A 16,039-nucleotide genomic window follows, 5' to 3' on the forward strand; every position below is an offset into this window, starting at 1 on the left:
CCCTTCCGACCCTAAATCTATGAAACTATGAAACTAAGTATTTTGAGCAAAAAGTAGCACACATTTGATGAAAGAGTGGATCGGGAATATCAAAAGACTGCCTGCAACAGGTTGCCTAGGAGCCTCTGTACTTTATTAGTTCATCATTATTAAGCAAATCATAAGAATACAATTATGGCAAATAGCCACTGGATGGCAGAACAACTGTGGTAGCACTGCAGAAACTCATTCTTTTTCTGTCATTTAATGGCCTACTGCAAGGCCAAAAATGTCCTTTCATAAATACAGCGCTGTGTGGTTCCTGACATGTTATTTGAGGCACACTTCACTAGGAATGGGGAGACCATTGAGAACTGCAAGCATATTTGTTATTGCTTCTTCAGTCATCATATAGGTGGCTTGGACTGTAGCAGTTCCAATGTGAGGCGTTATAATAATATTCTTCAACTTTAACAACGAGTGATTTCTGCAAGAAATAAAACAAGACAGAATGATTAGAGTTTAACTTTATGCTACTGCTGTTGCGTTTAGTCTAACTGGCAGTAACTTCTCCCAAGTTTTGTATGGTGAGGAAGAGGGACCATAATGCACAGGCTACTCAGAACAGAAAGGAATTAATTTACCTATTTTTTCTACATTGGCCTACTGCCTCCAGTACAGTCAGACTGGTGTATATATAAGACTGGTCACAGCTCTGGCTACAGAGCTGGTGTATACAGGAGACTGAGGATTTACCTTTATGCAACTTAAATGAATCTGGGACTGACAGTGGTACTGGCAGCGGTTAGTAACTGATACTGGTATTTCAAGTAAGTTTTTGATCTGATGGGCATTCATTCAGCCTTGAAAAAGGTATCTCAGCCTACACAGCTAGTTCACCGTTACTGAGAAAGTCAGTGTTAGAAGCAGAAATGGAATTTGGGGGTCCTGGACTGTACTTTTGTGCTCAGAAAACCAAAAAGGACCAAAAACTACATAAGATGTGGCTGAAATCTGAAAATTACATCTAAAATATGTTTAAAACTATGAATGGATGCTGAGGAAATTAACAGTACCATACTTTCCTACATATAACTCCCACTCCCAAATAAAACATGCAACTTGTTTCTGGAAGGAAAAATGTAGGAAAAAAAAAGATTTTCCAGAATCAAGTCCAACTCTGTGACATCAAGCAAGTCTGCCTGGAAACAGAGTGTGCAGGAAGTATGGCAACATAAACCTCCTGGTGTGACAAACTCTCTCTTGCAATGCCACACTTCCTGCCCACTCTACATTCCCAGGAGGACTCACTCTATGTCATGTAAAGTTAGGCACCAGACCCTTACAAAGGGCAGTAGCAAGACCTTTACTTCTTTAAGTCACTGATTTTCAACCTTTTTCATTTGTGGACCCCTAAAAAGTTTTGAAAGGAGGTGCAAACCCCCTTTGAATTGTAAGTGTGAGTATTCACATACTTTTGATTGATCATAATCATCCTTCATAGAACCCTTAGACAGTCTGTAGACCGCCACAGGTCTGCGGACCACAGGTTGAAAACCACTACTCTAAGTAGTTCTTTATGCAAGTTCCTGTAAATAAAGTGTTGTTTCTACATCAAAAGCCTCATTAAGATACTATCAGCAGCTTGCTTGCTGCTTTGGGCACAAGCTACAGCGCTCAACCAATAGCCATGGCTGTGAAAGACGCAAGCAGCAGTCATCTTGGCAGCTGCACAACATGGGCAGTGTCTCCTGGAGTGCTTCTTTTTCAGCGAAGAAAACAGCTTCCCCATTTAAAATATGTACCCCAATTTTGGGATGCTGATTTTGAAGGAAAGATGTGTGTTGTGCATGAGAAAATACAGTATTTCCAGGTTTTAATTCATGTTCTTCAGGGTTTAAATAATTTTAGATTAAAGAGACAAAACAAGTTTTCTACCTTGGCAGAGGTTCAGGGTAAGTCACATCAAGAGCTGCAGCCCTGATGACTTTGTTTTGAAGAGCTTCTACCAGTGCATCTTGATCAACTACTGCACCTGCATTAACATGATAACATCTTATCCAGGAGCAGCCCAGATACATACACCAATGAACAAGATACATCTACATCTTTAATCAAGAAAAAGGTCTCAAAGTACAGTTAGCAATAGTAATGGATTTTCAGCTCATTATAAAAATCAGACATAGTTCTAGCAACAATTATTGTTTAAAATTAGAGCTGACATGGTCCAATATATAGGACACTGGACTGGGACCAGACAGAATTTCTATACTAGATCTGCCCTTGACCTCCATGTGGTTTTACATAAGTCACTTACCCAAACCTTTTCTATCTTTCATCTTATCTGTGTTATCTCTTGTGATTGTAATGTCTCTGGAACTGCCACTTATGTATTTTTGTGCGGTACCAATGGGGCCCTGATCTCCATGTAGACCTCCATGTGCATTACGGTAATAATAATATGAGAGAAATCCCATTCTTTGATATAATGATCCCCCCAATGGGCACTAGGCTCTCCTTAAATGTGCCCTGCACATCTTTAATTTAACTAGAGGAAATAGTCTCCTACCAAGCTAAATCCTGGGAGGTGCTAAGACCCTGCTAAGCACCTGTTACTGCTTTTGAAAGATCAATGGGAATTGTAGATGCTCAGTATTCCATGTATAATGAACATTATCTAGCTGAGTAGAACTTTTTTGTGTGCTAAATAAAACATGAAAGTCCTTGCAAGAGGGAACTTCTAAGTAGAAAAAGACAAGATTCAACTTATTCTTAACTATGGAGCCCCAACTCATGCTTATATAACACCCCACCTCTGCTGATGTTAATGAGAGTAGCAGTGGGTTTCATCAGCTCTAACTCCCTTTTCCCGATCAGTTTGTGCGTCTGTGGTGTCAGGTTCACAACCAGCATGACAAAATCTGATTGCTGGAGCAAGTCTTCCATCTTTTTACAATAAATGGCACCAACAGCCTGTTCCTCTTCCTCTTTTCTGAAGGAGTAAAAAAACCACAGCAATCTCTTATTGGTTTTTATTTTCTTCTGGAACATCTATCTTAGACCAACACATGACTTTTTCCAGACTCACTGCCAACCACTTCACTAGCAAGTCACTTGCAGTGCAATGTAGGAAACAGTGTAAGCATTAGGAACCTTTGAGATGATGCTCCCTTATAGCTGCAATGATCCATACAAAGGTTACTATCAGGGGACCTATCAAGGAGATTTTCAGACCTCTTCTACTAGCTGATTTGGGAAGCAGAAGTGGCTTCTCATTTGGACAAGAAAACACCTCTCTGCTCATATGAAGGCCATTTAGCAAAGGAGAGGCTGGTTTAGAAATATAAAAGGGAACTGTATAAAAGGGAAGGAAATGTATTCTGATTGGCCTTCAGTGAGGGGTCTGGTGTGAGAGCTTAACCTGTGCTTTAAACCCAGAGAGCTAACAGAAGAATAAAAAAGAAACCAAGCTCGGCCTTATGCAAATTGGATGGTTTCACCAAGGGCAAGTCACACCTGGCCAGCCTGACTGCCTTCTATGATGAGATAACGGCTCTGTGGATGTGGGGGAAAAACAGTGGACATATTATACCTTGACTTTAGCAAGGTTTTTGTTACCGTCTCCCACAGCACTCTTGCAAGGAAGCTGAGGAAGTATGGGTTGGATGAATGGACTGCAAGGTGGATAAAAAGCTTGCTGGATTGTTGGGCTCAGCAGGTAGTAATCAATAGCTCAATGTCTAGTTGGCAGTTGGTGGAGTGCTCCAGGGATCAGCCCTGGGGCCCGGTTTGTTCAATACCTTCATCAACAGTCTGGAAGATGGAATGTAAGTTCAGCAAGTTCACTAATGACACCAAGCTGGGGAGTGGTAAATACGCTGGAGGGTGGGGCTAGGATTCAGTTGCCTAGACAAACTGGAGGATTGGGCCAAAAAAAATCTAATAAGGTTCAACAAGGACAAATGCAAAGTCCTGCACTTAGGATGGAACAATCTCATGCGCCAGTACAAGCTGGGGGCTGACTGGCTGGGCAGTAGCCCTGCAGAAAAGGACCTGGAGGTTAACAGTGGACAGTAAGATGGATATGAGTCAGCAGCATCCGTTGTTGCTAAGAAGGCTAACAGCACTGTGGGCTGCATTAGTAGAAGCGCTGCCAGCAGATCAAGGGAAGTAATTATTCTGCTCTGTTCTGTACCAGTGAGGCCATATCTGGAGTATTGTGTCCAGTTTTGGGGCCCCCACTATAGAAAGGATGTGGGCAAGTTGGAGAGTCTAGTGGAGGGCAACAAAAATGGTGACAGATGACAGAACAAGGAGCAATGGTCTCAAGTTGCAGCAACAGAGGTTTAGGTTTGATATTAGGAAAAAAATTCTCACTAGAAGGGTGGTGAAACACTGGAAGAGGCTACCTAGAGAAGTGGTGGAATCTCCACCGTTTGAGTGTTTTAAGGCCTGGTTTGACAAAGCCCTGGCTGGAATGATCTAGTTGGGGATGCTCCTGCTTTGAACAGGGGGTTGGACAAAATGACCTCCTGAGGTCTCTTCCAACCCTAATTTTCTATGATTCTATGAAATTAATACACTGATTATCATCTTACCTCTAGTACTATCTAAGTGGAAACCCCCCACTCCCTCCAGGAACAGATGCTCCTTCATCGTTTATTATCCATTTGTTACTGTTACTGGAACATATGGTTTGTTGTTATATTTGTTCTCAAGAGTACTTCTCATGAGGCAGTGTATAATTTAGCGCGAGAGGAAAGCAGATGGACCATTTCTTGAAATGATTAAAACTCTTCAATGGTACTAAAAAAATTACCATACTAAAGCACACTCAGTTATTTAAGGGGCACAGAAATAAACACACTTAATTTATATTTTAACCTCAAGAATTATTTGACGATGTTAAAACCTTCTATTGTTTTTTCTGCAGTTATCCAGATATAGAACAGAACCACGAAGGCCTATATTAGTTTGTGCTAGGTTCCTGTTAATGGGAGTACTGCTTCTGAGACAACAGAATAAAGTTAAGGAAGGAATTCAGGATCTGGTCAGCAGTTTGGAAACTGCTTCAGAAAAATCTAAATAGATAAATAAAATGTAGTATATAATAATATATTGGCTGAGATGTGTGCACGTATCACTACTCCTATTGGACAGGAAGTCAGATACACTCAAACAAATGCAATTATGTCACCTTCTAGTGGCTGACCAGAAAAATCTGTCATCATTGTTCTATTACTACAACTGCTCAAAGAAGTTCTTCTCAAAGAACCCATTTCCCACATGCTTGCGCATATTACTTTGAAGTTTTATGTACCCATAAGGGTGCAGAGAAGGATTAATGATCCAAAGTTGCCATAAATTGTGCCAGGGCTCCCAAGATACAACTCCTCACTGCTCTCCTTCATACGGACAAGCTTCAACAAATTGCTTCTGCACACAGCTGGGGAAGCACACCAACTCCCTTGTATGCTGCTGGCTGGACAAACTGGTGTGCCTGAACCACCTTAGCTGGCTGTGCTATTAGGTTTTTTTGCGCCAATTCACACCAATTTAAAGTTGAGCCCTCACAAAGATCTAGAAAATAAAAACATGTAGAAGCACAGACCAGGCCTGGCATTTTTTATCTCCCTGGTTGTCAGCAACTATACCCTGAACTTTCCAAAGTGTAACCATCATTTCAAAACATAAAGAAAGAGAGAACATTTAAGTATCTATAAGAAGTGGCACTAGACAGAGATGGAATAGAAGCCTAAACTTGCCCAAGGTTGCACTGGGCACATATACACATGCACTAATACGCCGTTGTTACTGTGCATTAAGTTTAGTACCTCTAATATAAGGTACTAACTAAATGCACAGTAACCAGCGCTCCTGCAGTAGTGTCAGCGCATGGTCTTTTCGTGATGGTTAATGCACAGTAGACTAATTCTACTATGCATTAGCATGGCTTTTGGCACAATGTGCTAATGCACAGTAGAATTACTCTACTGCGCATTGTCTCATGCAGATGTGCTCAGAAGAATCAGAATTAGTATCAAATTACACAGAACAGATACAAGCACCAGCATGCAGGCAACCCAGTCCAACGGCTAGGACTGAGTACCATAACCAGAATATCAACCAAGAATCAGAGGCCAAAGACAGGGACCAAAGGAGAAAAGGAAGGTCAGAAACTGCTTGAGGGATCAGGTACATTTTGCAGCCGGGAGGCAGTTTCTCTCTCTGCCCTTAAGACTACAGTACTGAGACCACAGCCAATCATGCTGCTGCTGAGCTCCAGCTGTGGCCAACTATCTTAGGATACTGAGTGACTTCCATAGTAGCTGGGGAAACAACTCTTACAATACACAACATCAAGGAATACTGACTGCAAATACAGGAACAAGAGCAAGAGATGCCAGACATTTCAGCAGGTTCACACTGAGCAAACCATACCAGCTGGCTGTAGCGTCTCTGTTGACTGAGAATTTCAAGTCTCTGATATTGTCCATTACATGCAGATTCATTTTCTTCTTTTGGGCCATAGCACAGGTGCCATCTACATCCCCCCCTGCAATCTAATGCCTGGCTTACCCAACAGAAAAAAAATACTACCTCGGCTAAATTTTACAGTCCTTTCAATAGCTAATACTGTCCCTTCTCTCTTATGCACGTGATGGCATCTAACACTATACTTTCACTTACTAATCATTAATCTCACACCAGGCTCATCTCCCATCTAATGACCAAAAAAATCTCACTGGAAAAAATATGTATTTCACTACTGACACAACCTACAGAACACAATGCTGAACAAGGGAAACTGGATCTCTCATAGATTGTAAGGCTGGAAGGGACTGCAGATCATCAGGTCCAGCCTCCTGCACCGGGCAGGAAAGACAGCTGGGGTCAGGTGACTGCAGCAAGGTGACTGTCCAGTCTCCTCTTGAAGATTTCCAGGGTAGGCGATTACACCACCTCTGGAGGGACCTTATTCCAGTCTGGGCACTCTAACTGTGAAGAAATTTTTCCTAATGTTGAGCTTGAAATGGCCTTCCAAGAGTTTCTGGCCATTACTCCTGTTTTTTCCCCAAGGATGCCCTGGTGAACAGTTGTTGACTGAACCCTTGATGTACTTCCCCGATGTAGTGGTAAGTTGCTACCAAGTGAACCCTCAGCCTTCTCTTTTTCAGGCTAAAGAGTCCCAGGTCCCTCAGCCTTTCACTGTATGGCTTGCCGTGCAAGTCTCTGAACATATGGATGGCCCTTCTTTGGACTCTCTCAAGCTTTGCCATATCCTTGTTAAAGCATGGTGCCCAGAACTGGACACAGTACACCGGTTAAGGTCTTACCAATAGCGAGTAGAGGGCTGCCAACTGGCTGGAGGGCCGCACCCAGAGAGTGGTGGTGGATGGGTCATTTTCAACTTGGAGAGATGAGAGCAGTGGGGTTCTGCAGGGCTCAGTCCTCAGGACGCACTGTTCAACATTTTCATCGGTGACTTGAATGAGGGGGTAAATAGCACCCTGTTCAAATTTGCTGATGACACTAAGATGTGGGGGGATGTGGGCATGCTAGAAGGGAGGAATAGGCTGCAATTGGACCTAGACAGGTTACAGGGGTGGGCAGATGAGAACAGGATGGGATTCAACACCAACAAGTGCAAGGTGATGCACCTGGGGAGGAATAACCGGCACCATACCTACAGGCTGGGGAACTCCCTTCTTGTCAGTACAGAGGCAGAAAATGATCTTGGAGTCATCATTGATGCCAAGATGAACATGGGCCGGCAGTGTGGGGATGCAGTCAGGAAGGCCAACCGCACCTTGTCATGCATCCACAGATGCATCTCAAGCAGGTCCAAGGAGGTGATACTCCCCCTCTATGCGGCACTGGTCAGGCCGCAGCTGGAGTACTGCGTCCAATTCTGGGCGCCACACTTCAAAAGGGATGTGGACAACATGGAGAAGGTCCAGAGGAGGGCCACTCGCATGACCAGGGGGCAGCAGGACAGGCCCTACGAGAAGAAGCTATGGGACCTGAACCTGTTCAGCCTCCACAAGAGAAGGCTGAGGGGAGATCTAGTGGCCTGTTACAAACTAGTCAGAAAGGACCAGCAGGCACTGGGGAAGTCCCTGTTCCCCCGAGCACTACCAGGATTGACCAGGAATAACGGTCACAAGCTGGCAGAGGGTAGATTTAGGCTAGATACCAGGCGCTACTTCACGGTCAGGGCAGCTAGGATCTGGAACCAACTTCCAAGCGAAGTGGTGCTGGCTCCTACCCTGCAGGTCTTTAAGACAAGGCTAGATGTACACTTTGCTGGGGTCGTTTGACCCCAGTACTCTTTCCGGCCATGGCAGGGGGTCGGACTCGATGATCTACTCAGGTCCCTTCTCACCCCAGAAACTATGAAACTATGGAAGAATCGCTTTGGTTTTGCTGGAGATGCATCAGTTGATGTATACCAGAGTATTATCTGCCCTGCTGGCTACAGCACTGCACTGCTGACTCAAGTTCATGCTACAGTCTATTATTACCTCCAGGTCCCTTTCATTCGTGGTGCTGGTCAGTTTGGCACCAAGCCTGTAGGTGTGTAGGGGGTTGTTCATCCCCAGGTGGAGCACCTTACACTTCTCAGTGTTGAACTTCATCTGGTTCCAACTTGCCCAACTTACCAGCCTGTCCAGGTCTGCCTGTATCTGTAGCCCATACTGAAGCATGACCACGCTTCCCCATAACATGGTGTCATCTGCAAACTTGGCCAGTGAGCTCTTCACCCCCTCATCCAAATCATTGATAAAGATGTTGAAAAGTACTGGACCAAGCACTGACCCCTGCAGGACACTGTCGCCCACTTCTTTCCAGGATGACACAGATCCGTTCACTACAACTCCCAATTTCATACCCACCTGTCTTGCACAATCCTCCAATTTTTTTGCAAGAACCTCATGGGATACCTGATCAAAGGCTTTTTGGAAGTCAAACACATTTTACAGTCCTTTCATCAACCTCCTCTCTCTTATAGAGGTGGCGAGTTACCTGATCATAGATGCATGTGTACTTCTTTCCTTTGATCACAAGCAAGGGAGTCAAGGAGAGAGGTTCAAACGCACTCAGACATGAGTGACTGGGCCTCCTGAATCTGGGGAGGCACCTGCAGAAGCCCCCGACCCTGTCAGAGGGGGCACCAGCCCTACTGACAGCATCACTGATGGCCATTGGGGGGCAATGGCCCCGTTGGGGGTGGGGGGTGCATGTGCACCCCCTACCAGTCGCTTATGTTCTCAGAGTAATACTGTGACCCTCCAGTCTGCCTCACATTACATCATAATCACATTCATAGCTTCAACAGATCTCTTCATCACTCCGTACAGTGGCAACTAGCACAGTGAGTATGGCTGCAGTGACTACATATAATACCTAGGGGCTAGTGCTAACTCTAGAGTGGCAAAAAATAAAGCTATGTGGGCATTTATATGCTTGCTTTTCAAGAGCTTGAGTTTATTATACATTAACTCTTGTGCTTCAGAAGTTTGGCTTTTGCTCAACCTGACGTTCTAGAAGGGCATGTTAAAATTTCTGAGCCTGGCAACAAGAGAACTATTTACTTAATTAAGTCAAAGAGAATTTGAGCCTCAACTAGCAAAAAGGGGGAAGGGGTTAGAAGAAAACACTCTATAAATAACATTTTAAATGATCAAAATATCTTAGATTCTGCTCAAGTCAGAATAGATGTGCTTGTACCTCCGGTTCCTGTTGTGATACAGAATTTTCATGTCAAAGGCTTTGGCCCGCTTGGCCACTTTATAGCCAATACTGCCCATTCCAATGATCCCAAGGGTAGCCCCAGTGACTTCCACTCCCAGCCAGTCAACAGCAAAACGCTCAGTGTCTGGGGAAACTGCAATCTGACAGCCTGAAAAAAAAAGTGAATAAATTGAAATAAACTGATTATGAAGGAATTTAAGATGGAAATTAAAAAGAGAAGGAATGTTCACAAAACCATCAAAAGAATGAAGTTCTGGAATAGTTCATAGGAGTAAAGGGGGTGTCAAATATCCAAGTACTTTTAAGATGGAGTTTGACCAGTTTTTTAAAGCGATGTATGAAAGTTGCATACATAGCAGGGAATAGGTCTCAGTGGCCCAGGAGGTTCCTTCCAATCCTACGTCTGCAATACATTTATTTTTGCTGAATGAATTCTTCATTGTTTGTAACATTTTCTTGGACGTTTGCACTTAGGTTAGACAGAGGCCTTAATCTCATGAACACTGCCTTGTGCTGAAGCAGGCTTGGGTACAAGCTATCAGAGGAAAAACAGAAAAAGCAGCACCACTTGAAAAGCTGAATCCTCAGTGCTTTTCTTCCTAGATTCCTAAAATGTATTTCAGCCAGGTCAGCTATGACAAAGTGAAAAATGGAAAATGCCAAAACAAGCTCAAATGGAAGAAAAACATCAGCAAAGGAATTAAAAACGTTACCTTCCACTAGTCTTCTGGCAGATGCCAACATCAGGGCCATCCCTGTATCTGCTGTGGAGTCAGATACAGCTTGTGGAGTATTAGTCACTTTCACTCCAAAGGTAGAAATCAGTTTCAAGTCCAAGTGATCCACTCCTACTCCGGAGTTGGCAATCACTTTTAAGTTAGGCAGGCTTTCAAGGAGTCCCCGGTCAATGGTGGGTCTGCGTTCAAATATGAAAATAGATTTGATTTTTTCACTCAGTTCTTTTTTATTTTCAAGAAATTCCTTCATGGTGATAAGGTGAAAGTTCTTTTTCAGGAGCCCCACATGGTTTTCCAGAACACCTTCTACTCCTCCAACTCCAAGGATCAGAACACCAGGCAGTTCTTGGTCTCCCATGACCTGCCAAAAGGATCAAGAGAAATGTTCTCTTACACATGAGAAATGAACAATTTGCTGGGGAGCAGCTATAGCCACACTTGTAAATTTGTACTTAATGGAAATAAATACTATCTTCAATAGCACAATGTGAACCTACTCACAAATTAGCAGTGATCCTTCATTGAAAGATGTGGGATCAGGCTCCACTACTGAAATTTGGCCCTCCTGACTTCAGATATAGAATCTCTTGGAGGGCATGGCCCTATATAATTTTGATTATCCATGCTTTGCTGCACTTTAGCTTCTCCATATCCAATGTCTCTCATTTCAAAAGCTATCAGTCATTTTAGTCCTAAGTTACTTCCATTCCATGCAAATCTCATAGTTCTTCGCTATCACTCTTGAAAATGTATATCAATAATCAAACAAGATTCATGAAACAGGGATAGCTAAGAGTTATTTTAAGTTCTCTGCATGAGTTGCTTTGTGTGTGTGTGGGTGGATATGTATTTAGGTCTCAGGAGCACACACTGGCCGGATCCAGATATTCAGGCACATGCAGTTTGCAGTCTTTGATGACCAAGACATTTCCTTTAAATCACATGGTTGAAGACCACTTCCTGCTCAGGGGCAATGCGTAGGGGGTGCACGTGGGTGCATGTCCACCACGAGCATGGTGGTGCACCCCCTGCAAAAAGACCACCCTCTGCAGGCAGTTACCCCGCCGGCAGCATCTGCTGGTGGTCCACAACTGCCCCTGGCCACCGGCAGCACCTGTGGGTGGTCACCAACCCCTGGTCAGTGCTCACCACCCACCCCCTGCCAGTGCCAGCTGCGTCTATGGGAGCTCCGTGCTTACCACCGCTGGACTCCTGCTGCTGCCGGCGCAGCCATGCGCCTCCCCCCCCGTCCCCCGCTGCCGGGGGCATGTGCCATTCATGCTCTTGCTGTAACAACCAACATACTGTTAATTTGATAGGTCTGTCCTTTGCCATCCTTATTGCTCCCTGCATCAAATTGGCTGTTTGTGCATTTAATGTAATGACAGTTTCTGGACTGGCACCATAAGAAAATGAAGTTAGTTCACTAACAAAGTAATCCAGTTAGTATACAGTCCTCAGAGTCCTGGTTTCTCAGCCACATCATCCTACTTAGAGCTGCAGTGGCTTGCTCCCTGACATGTTTTTGGAACTCACAGTGCCAGCCTTGCCCAGTAAAGACCTGCAGCCAGTGCATGTCATGAAGAACAATACCTCTTAACATTCCCCAGAAATAACTGATTATCCTTAAAATGAAAAGCAAAACTCTCTGATGTATTACACCATTTGTTATTAGCTCTCGAGGCATCCTCATACATACATACAATATGCGGATAATCCGAACCTGATTCACATCCGTGATTTAGAAGAACTTTCTATACAGTCAACAGGAGTAACAAAAATGATTTGCATGGAGGCCAGATGTGCAAATAGCTTGCCAAATAGCGTGCAAACCCATGAGCCCAAGTTGCTTTTCCCCCTCCACCTTGCCATGCTTTTACTAAAAAAGTTGGGAGCCACCACTTGACATCACTTTCTGATCTGCGCTTCACGATCCTTTGTTCCAATGCAAGCAGTGCATCAGGTCTCCACGCCAGGCTTGGGGTAGTGCTGAATGGGACTGGGTTGCCAAAGGGAGAAACCTCGGACAACCCATTCAATACTACCCCCCACACGGCTGGAAGCCTGCACTGAGCTTCCCAATGTTGTGCCTAGACTGGCAGCTGCTCTACCCTGGGGTGATGCCTGAGACTCGGCCCCTGGAGCAGCCTCATCCAGCTCAGGGCGGGCTGGAAACCTGGCGACCATGGGGAAGCAGCAGCCAGGCAGGTGGCTGCCCCCCTGCTGCTGAGCATCTGGAGCCCAAGGGAATACCACGGGGCTGGCCTGACCCCAAGCCACCTCGGGCAGATCCACCTCAGTGTTGCCAGGGGTACAATCATTACCATATCAGTACCATCATTTCAACCCTTGTACAATGTACCATCAATAATAGTAATAGTGCTCAAAATATACAATAATTTTGGAGGCAGCAAATTGATGCAGCATACACAAAACCCCCCTCACTCTTATCTGACTTTTGGATTTGCTGCCAGTGCTTTCTTATGTTTCAAAATAAAGAAATGCTTCAACTTGATGACTCAGTTCTCACCCACTCACTTACTTATAATAAGCAATATAAAGTGGCTCATTTGGCATATCTATTTCGCATATTTTTTTCAATGTAGACAATTTTTCAGCAAATCTTATCATTTTGAGCTTCCAACAAACCATTTCATATTTAAGACCTGGCCACGCTGACCCACCCGCGGCCCCTGCTCCACCCACATGTGAGGCCAAGTAGGGCTGAGAGAGCCCTGCGCTTCGCACCCCCCAGCTCCTTTCCCCCCTGCCCCCGACCCACCCCGGCGCGCCAACAACTACGTGCGCCCAGGCCCGCCCGCTTGCTCCTCCGCTCGCCGCGCACGCGCGGAAGGGCCACGGCCACCCACGGGCGGGCCCGGGCCGCGCCACACCCCCAGCCCGCACGCAGCATGTCCAGCCGACCGCCCTACAGCCCCCGAGCGCTGCTGCCTCTGCTCCTCCCAACGCCTGGGGGCGCCCTGACTGCCCGGCGCGCAGCATTTGTTTGGCTGGTGGTACGGCCTAGGCTCCTCCCCAACACACTCTGGGAGATGGCATGTTCCAACCTGTGTTTCATTCCCTACCTTCCCCCCACGCTGTAGAAGTTGGCATGTTCCAAACCGTAGTTCTAAACTACCCGATACACACACTCTCTGTCTGGGAGTTGGTATATTCCAAGCTGTGATTCTACCCCTCCACACTCTGGGAGTTGGTATATTCCAAGATGTAGTTCTAATCCACCACACGTACACTGTGGGGGTTGGTACATTCCAAGCTGTGATTCTACGCCGCTTCTCCCCACATAGTCTGGGGGGGCGAAGGGAAGCAACAGGTCTCCTCTAGCCTCGTACCCCCTCAGGGCTTAAGCACAGCCCCCGAGCCGGAAACCCGCCAGTAGAGACAGGGCGGAAACTTTCCTTTGTTGCCTTCACGCCGGGCCCGGAAACGCGCTCGCGTCACTTCTGCTCCAGCCTCCTACGTTGACACAGGGAGCCGGGCTGAGCGCGGGTTCTGTGTCTCGCTCCGGTCGGAGGGGCGGGGCTGTTGCGGCGCGGCCGCGTCTTCTCCGCGGTCGGGGGCGGAGGTCGGTGTCCCGGGCCGGGACGTGCTGGAAGGGCGCGGGGGGGTCTGGCCGAGGTGGGGGAGGGGCGGGCACGCGGGATTTCCCTCCTCATGCGCGTCCCTGTGGTCCGCAGGCCCCGCACAGGTCGGCCGCTGCGATGTCGTACATGCTACCGCACTTGCACAATGGCTGGCAGGTGGACCAGGCCATCCTGTCGGAGGAGGACCGCGTGGTGGTCATCCGCTTCGGCCACGACTGGGATCCCACATGCATGAAGATGGACGAGGTGTTGTACAGCATCGCCGAGAAGGTGGGCTTGGGCTGGCGCCTGGCAGAGGCCACGTGGCCTCGGGCACTTTGTTGGTTGCCAAGTCATTTGTCTGCGGGATGGTGCATTTCCCACCCTTGCCCAGCACGTTCTGGCAGGAGGCAGGGGAGAGATGCACCGGATAGATGTGGCGGGGCCAACCTGTGGCATGGGCAGGCTCCGTGTGTGGTACATAGGCAGGTTAGGCAGGGAACAAAAGGCAAAGTGTGGGAGCAGGCAGGGGGCGGAAAGCAGAGCAGCAAATTGGGAAAAGGATTAGAGTCCCACTTGTGGCAGGTGGAGGTCTCATTTATGGCATGCCTACCAAAGCACTTGGCCCCCGCTTGGACAGTTTAACTCAAGGGTGTCACATATAGGGCCTGCAGAACTGAGCTGGTCTGCGGAGTCCTGTCAGCTGGCCCGTGGTGCTGCCTGCGGGTCTTGGAGTGGACCCAGGAGCCGTGCGCTGCATGCACTGGGTCAGCCCTGAACCCTGCATGCAGCACATGAGGCCAGGGTAAAACGGCACGTGGCATATGGGGTTGTGCTGGGCATGTGCTTCTTGCAGAGTGCACGACTAGTCTAGGGCTCATGCTGCATGCAGCACATGCAGCCAGTCCAGGGCACCCACTGCATGCATAGCCCAACCTATGCTCACTCTCATGCTGGTTTCAGCATGCAGGGCTAGTCTGCAAGCATGGTCTGGCCCATGGATCGGCCCTGCTCCATTCATCCAGCCAGTGGACCAGCCCCTCACCCTTCATCTGGCCCATGGCACCTGATGAGTTTGACACCCCTGGACTAACTGAATCAGAGACACATAAGCTTTCATGAGAGCAAGAACTCATTTCATCAGCTACCAAGAAAGGACATGTTCTTTGACATTCAGTCAAATGGAAACAGTGCAGTTAAATTCAAACATTGATTTATATTTGTTGTTAATATATAAAGATTTAATTAGTGGTACACTAATACATCGGCCCCATCTTGGATCAGCAGCAATATAAGGAAAATTGACAGTATTGGCAATCGACTTTTTTTTGGTTGATGTGGCTGATAATGTTGCCAATAAATGCCCTGTGCATGCACGCAGCTGCAGCACAGCATGCAGGCAGCCAGGAACAGAGCCTGGCAGCGTGGAGCGCAGCTTGGTCTAGCTGGTAAGTCTGTTGTGGGGGAAGGGGCATGAGGGGGGCCAGATTGAGGCCCCTGTGGTGCAGGCAGGAGTGGGGCTGGGGCAGGGGAAGCTGCTGCACAGCTGGAGCACGGCACAGGATGGAGCCGCCAGCAGGTCGGCTGGAGGACGTGGGGAGGGGGTAGCAGCTCCTGCCACTGCACGCACACTGGGAGGGTATGGTGGGGCATGTGTCCCCGGATCTGGGCAGAGGGCAAGGGCAGGCAGCCACTGGGGGCAGCGTCGGACTCTTCCTGGTGGTGGGGATTAGGTTGGGGCTGCATTCAGGGTGGACAGTGGCAGTGTTGGGATCGGGTCTATGGCAAATTTTGGGGTGGCTCCATCTCCTTCTCCCCCCCATAGCTCCCCTCCAATCACCGCTGCAGACCTCACCAAACACAGCTTAGCCCAACCCCCCGGCTGCAACAGCCGCCCACCCGTGTCCTGTGCACAGATCCAGGGGCATACGCCCTCCTCCCCTCCCCCCCCCCCCCCTGTGTGCACTGGCAGGAGCTGCCCTC

General features: G+C 47.2%; 2 protein-coding genes across 5 annotated transcripts in view; one reads left to right on the forward strand and one right to left on the reverse strand.

Moving 5' to 3' along the window:
• Positions 1 to 114: 114 nt before the first annotated feature.
• On the reverse strand, positions 115 to 13,811 carry LOC109302381 (probable 2-ketogluconate reductase). 3 transcript variants are annotated; one of them, XM_019523966.1, is made up of 6 exons: positions 13,777 to 13,811; positions 10,449 to 10,833; positions 9,712 to 9,883; positions 2,793 to 2,971; positions 1,918 to 2,014; positions 115 to 466 (listed from the first exon to the last, which is right to left on the reverse strand). In XM_019523966.1, exons 2-6 carry the CDS (start codon positions 10,828 to 10,830, stop codon positions 310 to 312), a joined length of 987 nt encoding a protein of 328 aa, XP_019379511.1. In that variant the 5' UTR covers positions 10,831 to 10,833; positions 13,777 to 13,811; the 3' UTR covers positions 115 to 309. The 3 variants fall into 3 exon arrangements, with proteins under 3 accessions (XP_019379511.1, XP_019379507.1, XP_019379501.1); XM_019523962.1 differs by having other exon boundaries at positions 13,725 to 13,802; XM_019523956.1 differs by lacking the exon at positions 13,777 to 13,811 and adding an exon at positions 13,255 to 13,395.
• Positions 13,812 to 13,957: 146 nt separating this feature from the next.
• Positions 13,958 to 16,039, forward strand: part of TXNL4A (thioredoxin like 4A) — a 20,968-nt gene continuing 18,886 nt past the window's right edge. Inside the window, exons 1-2 of one of the 2 annotated variants that reach the window (XM_019523981.1) lie at positions 13,958 to 14,058; positions 14,171 to 14,347. In XM_019523981.1, coding sequence (XP_019379526.1) covers positions 14,195 to 14,347 — 153 coding nt within the window. In that variant the 5' untranslated portion in view covers positions 13,958 to 14,058; positions 14,171 to 14,194. Of the gene's footprint in view, positions 14,059 to 14,170; positions 14,348 to 16,039 lie in introns of those variants that run through there. The other variant, XM_019523987.1, reaches the window with a different exon arrangement.

This window comes from Gavialis gangeticus, unplaced genomic scaffold (assembly GCF_001723915.1).
Source record: "Gavialis gangeticus isolate Ggan-Ray unplaced genomic scaffold, GavGan_comp1, whole genome shotgun sequence".
Taxonomy (NCBI): domain Eukaryota; kingdom Metazoa; phylum Chordata; order Crocodylia; family Gavialidae; genus Gavialis; species Gavialis gangeticus.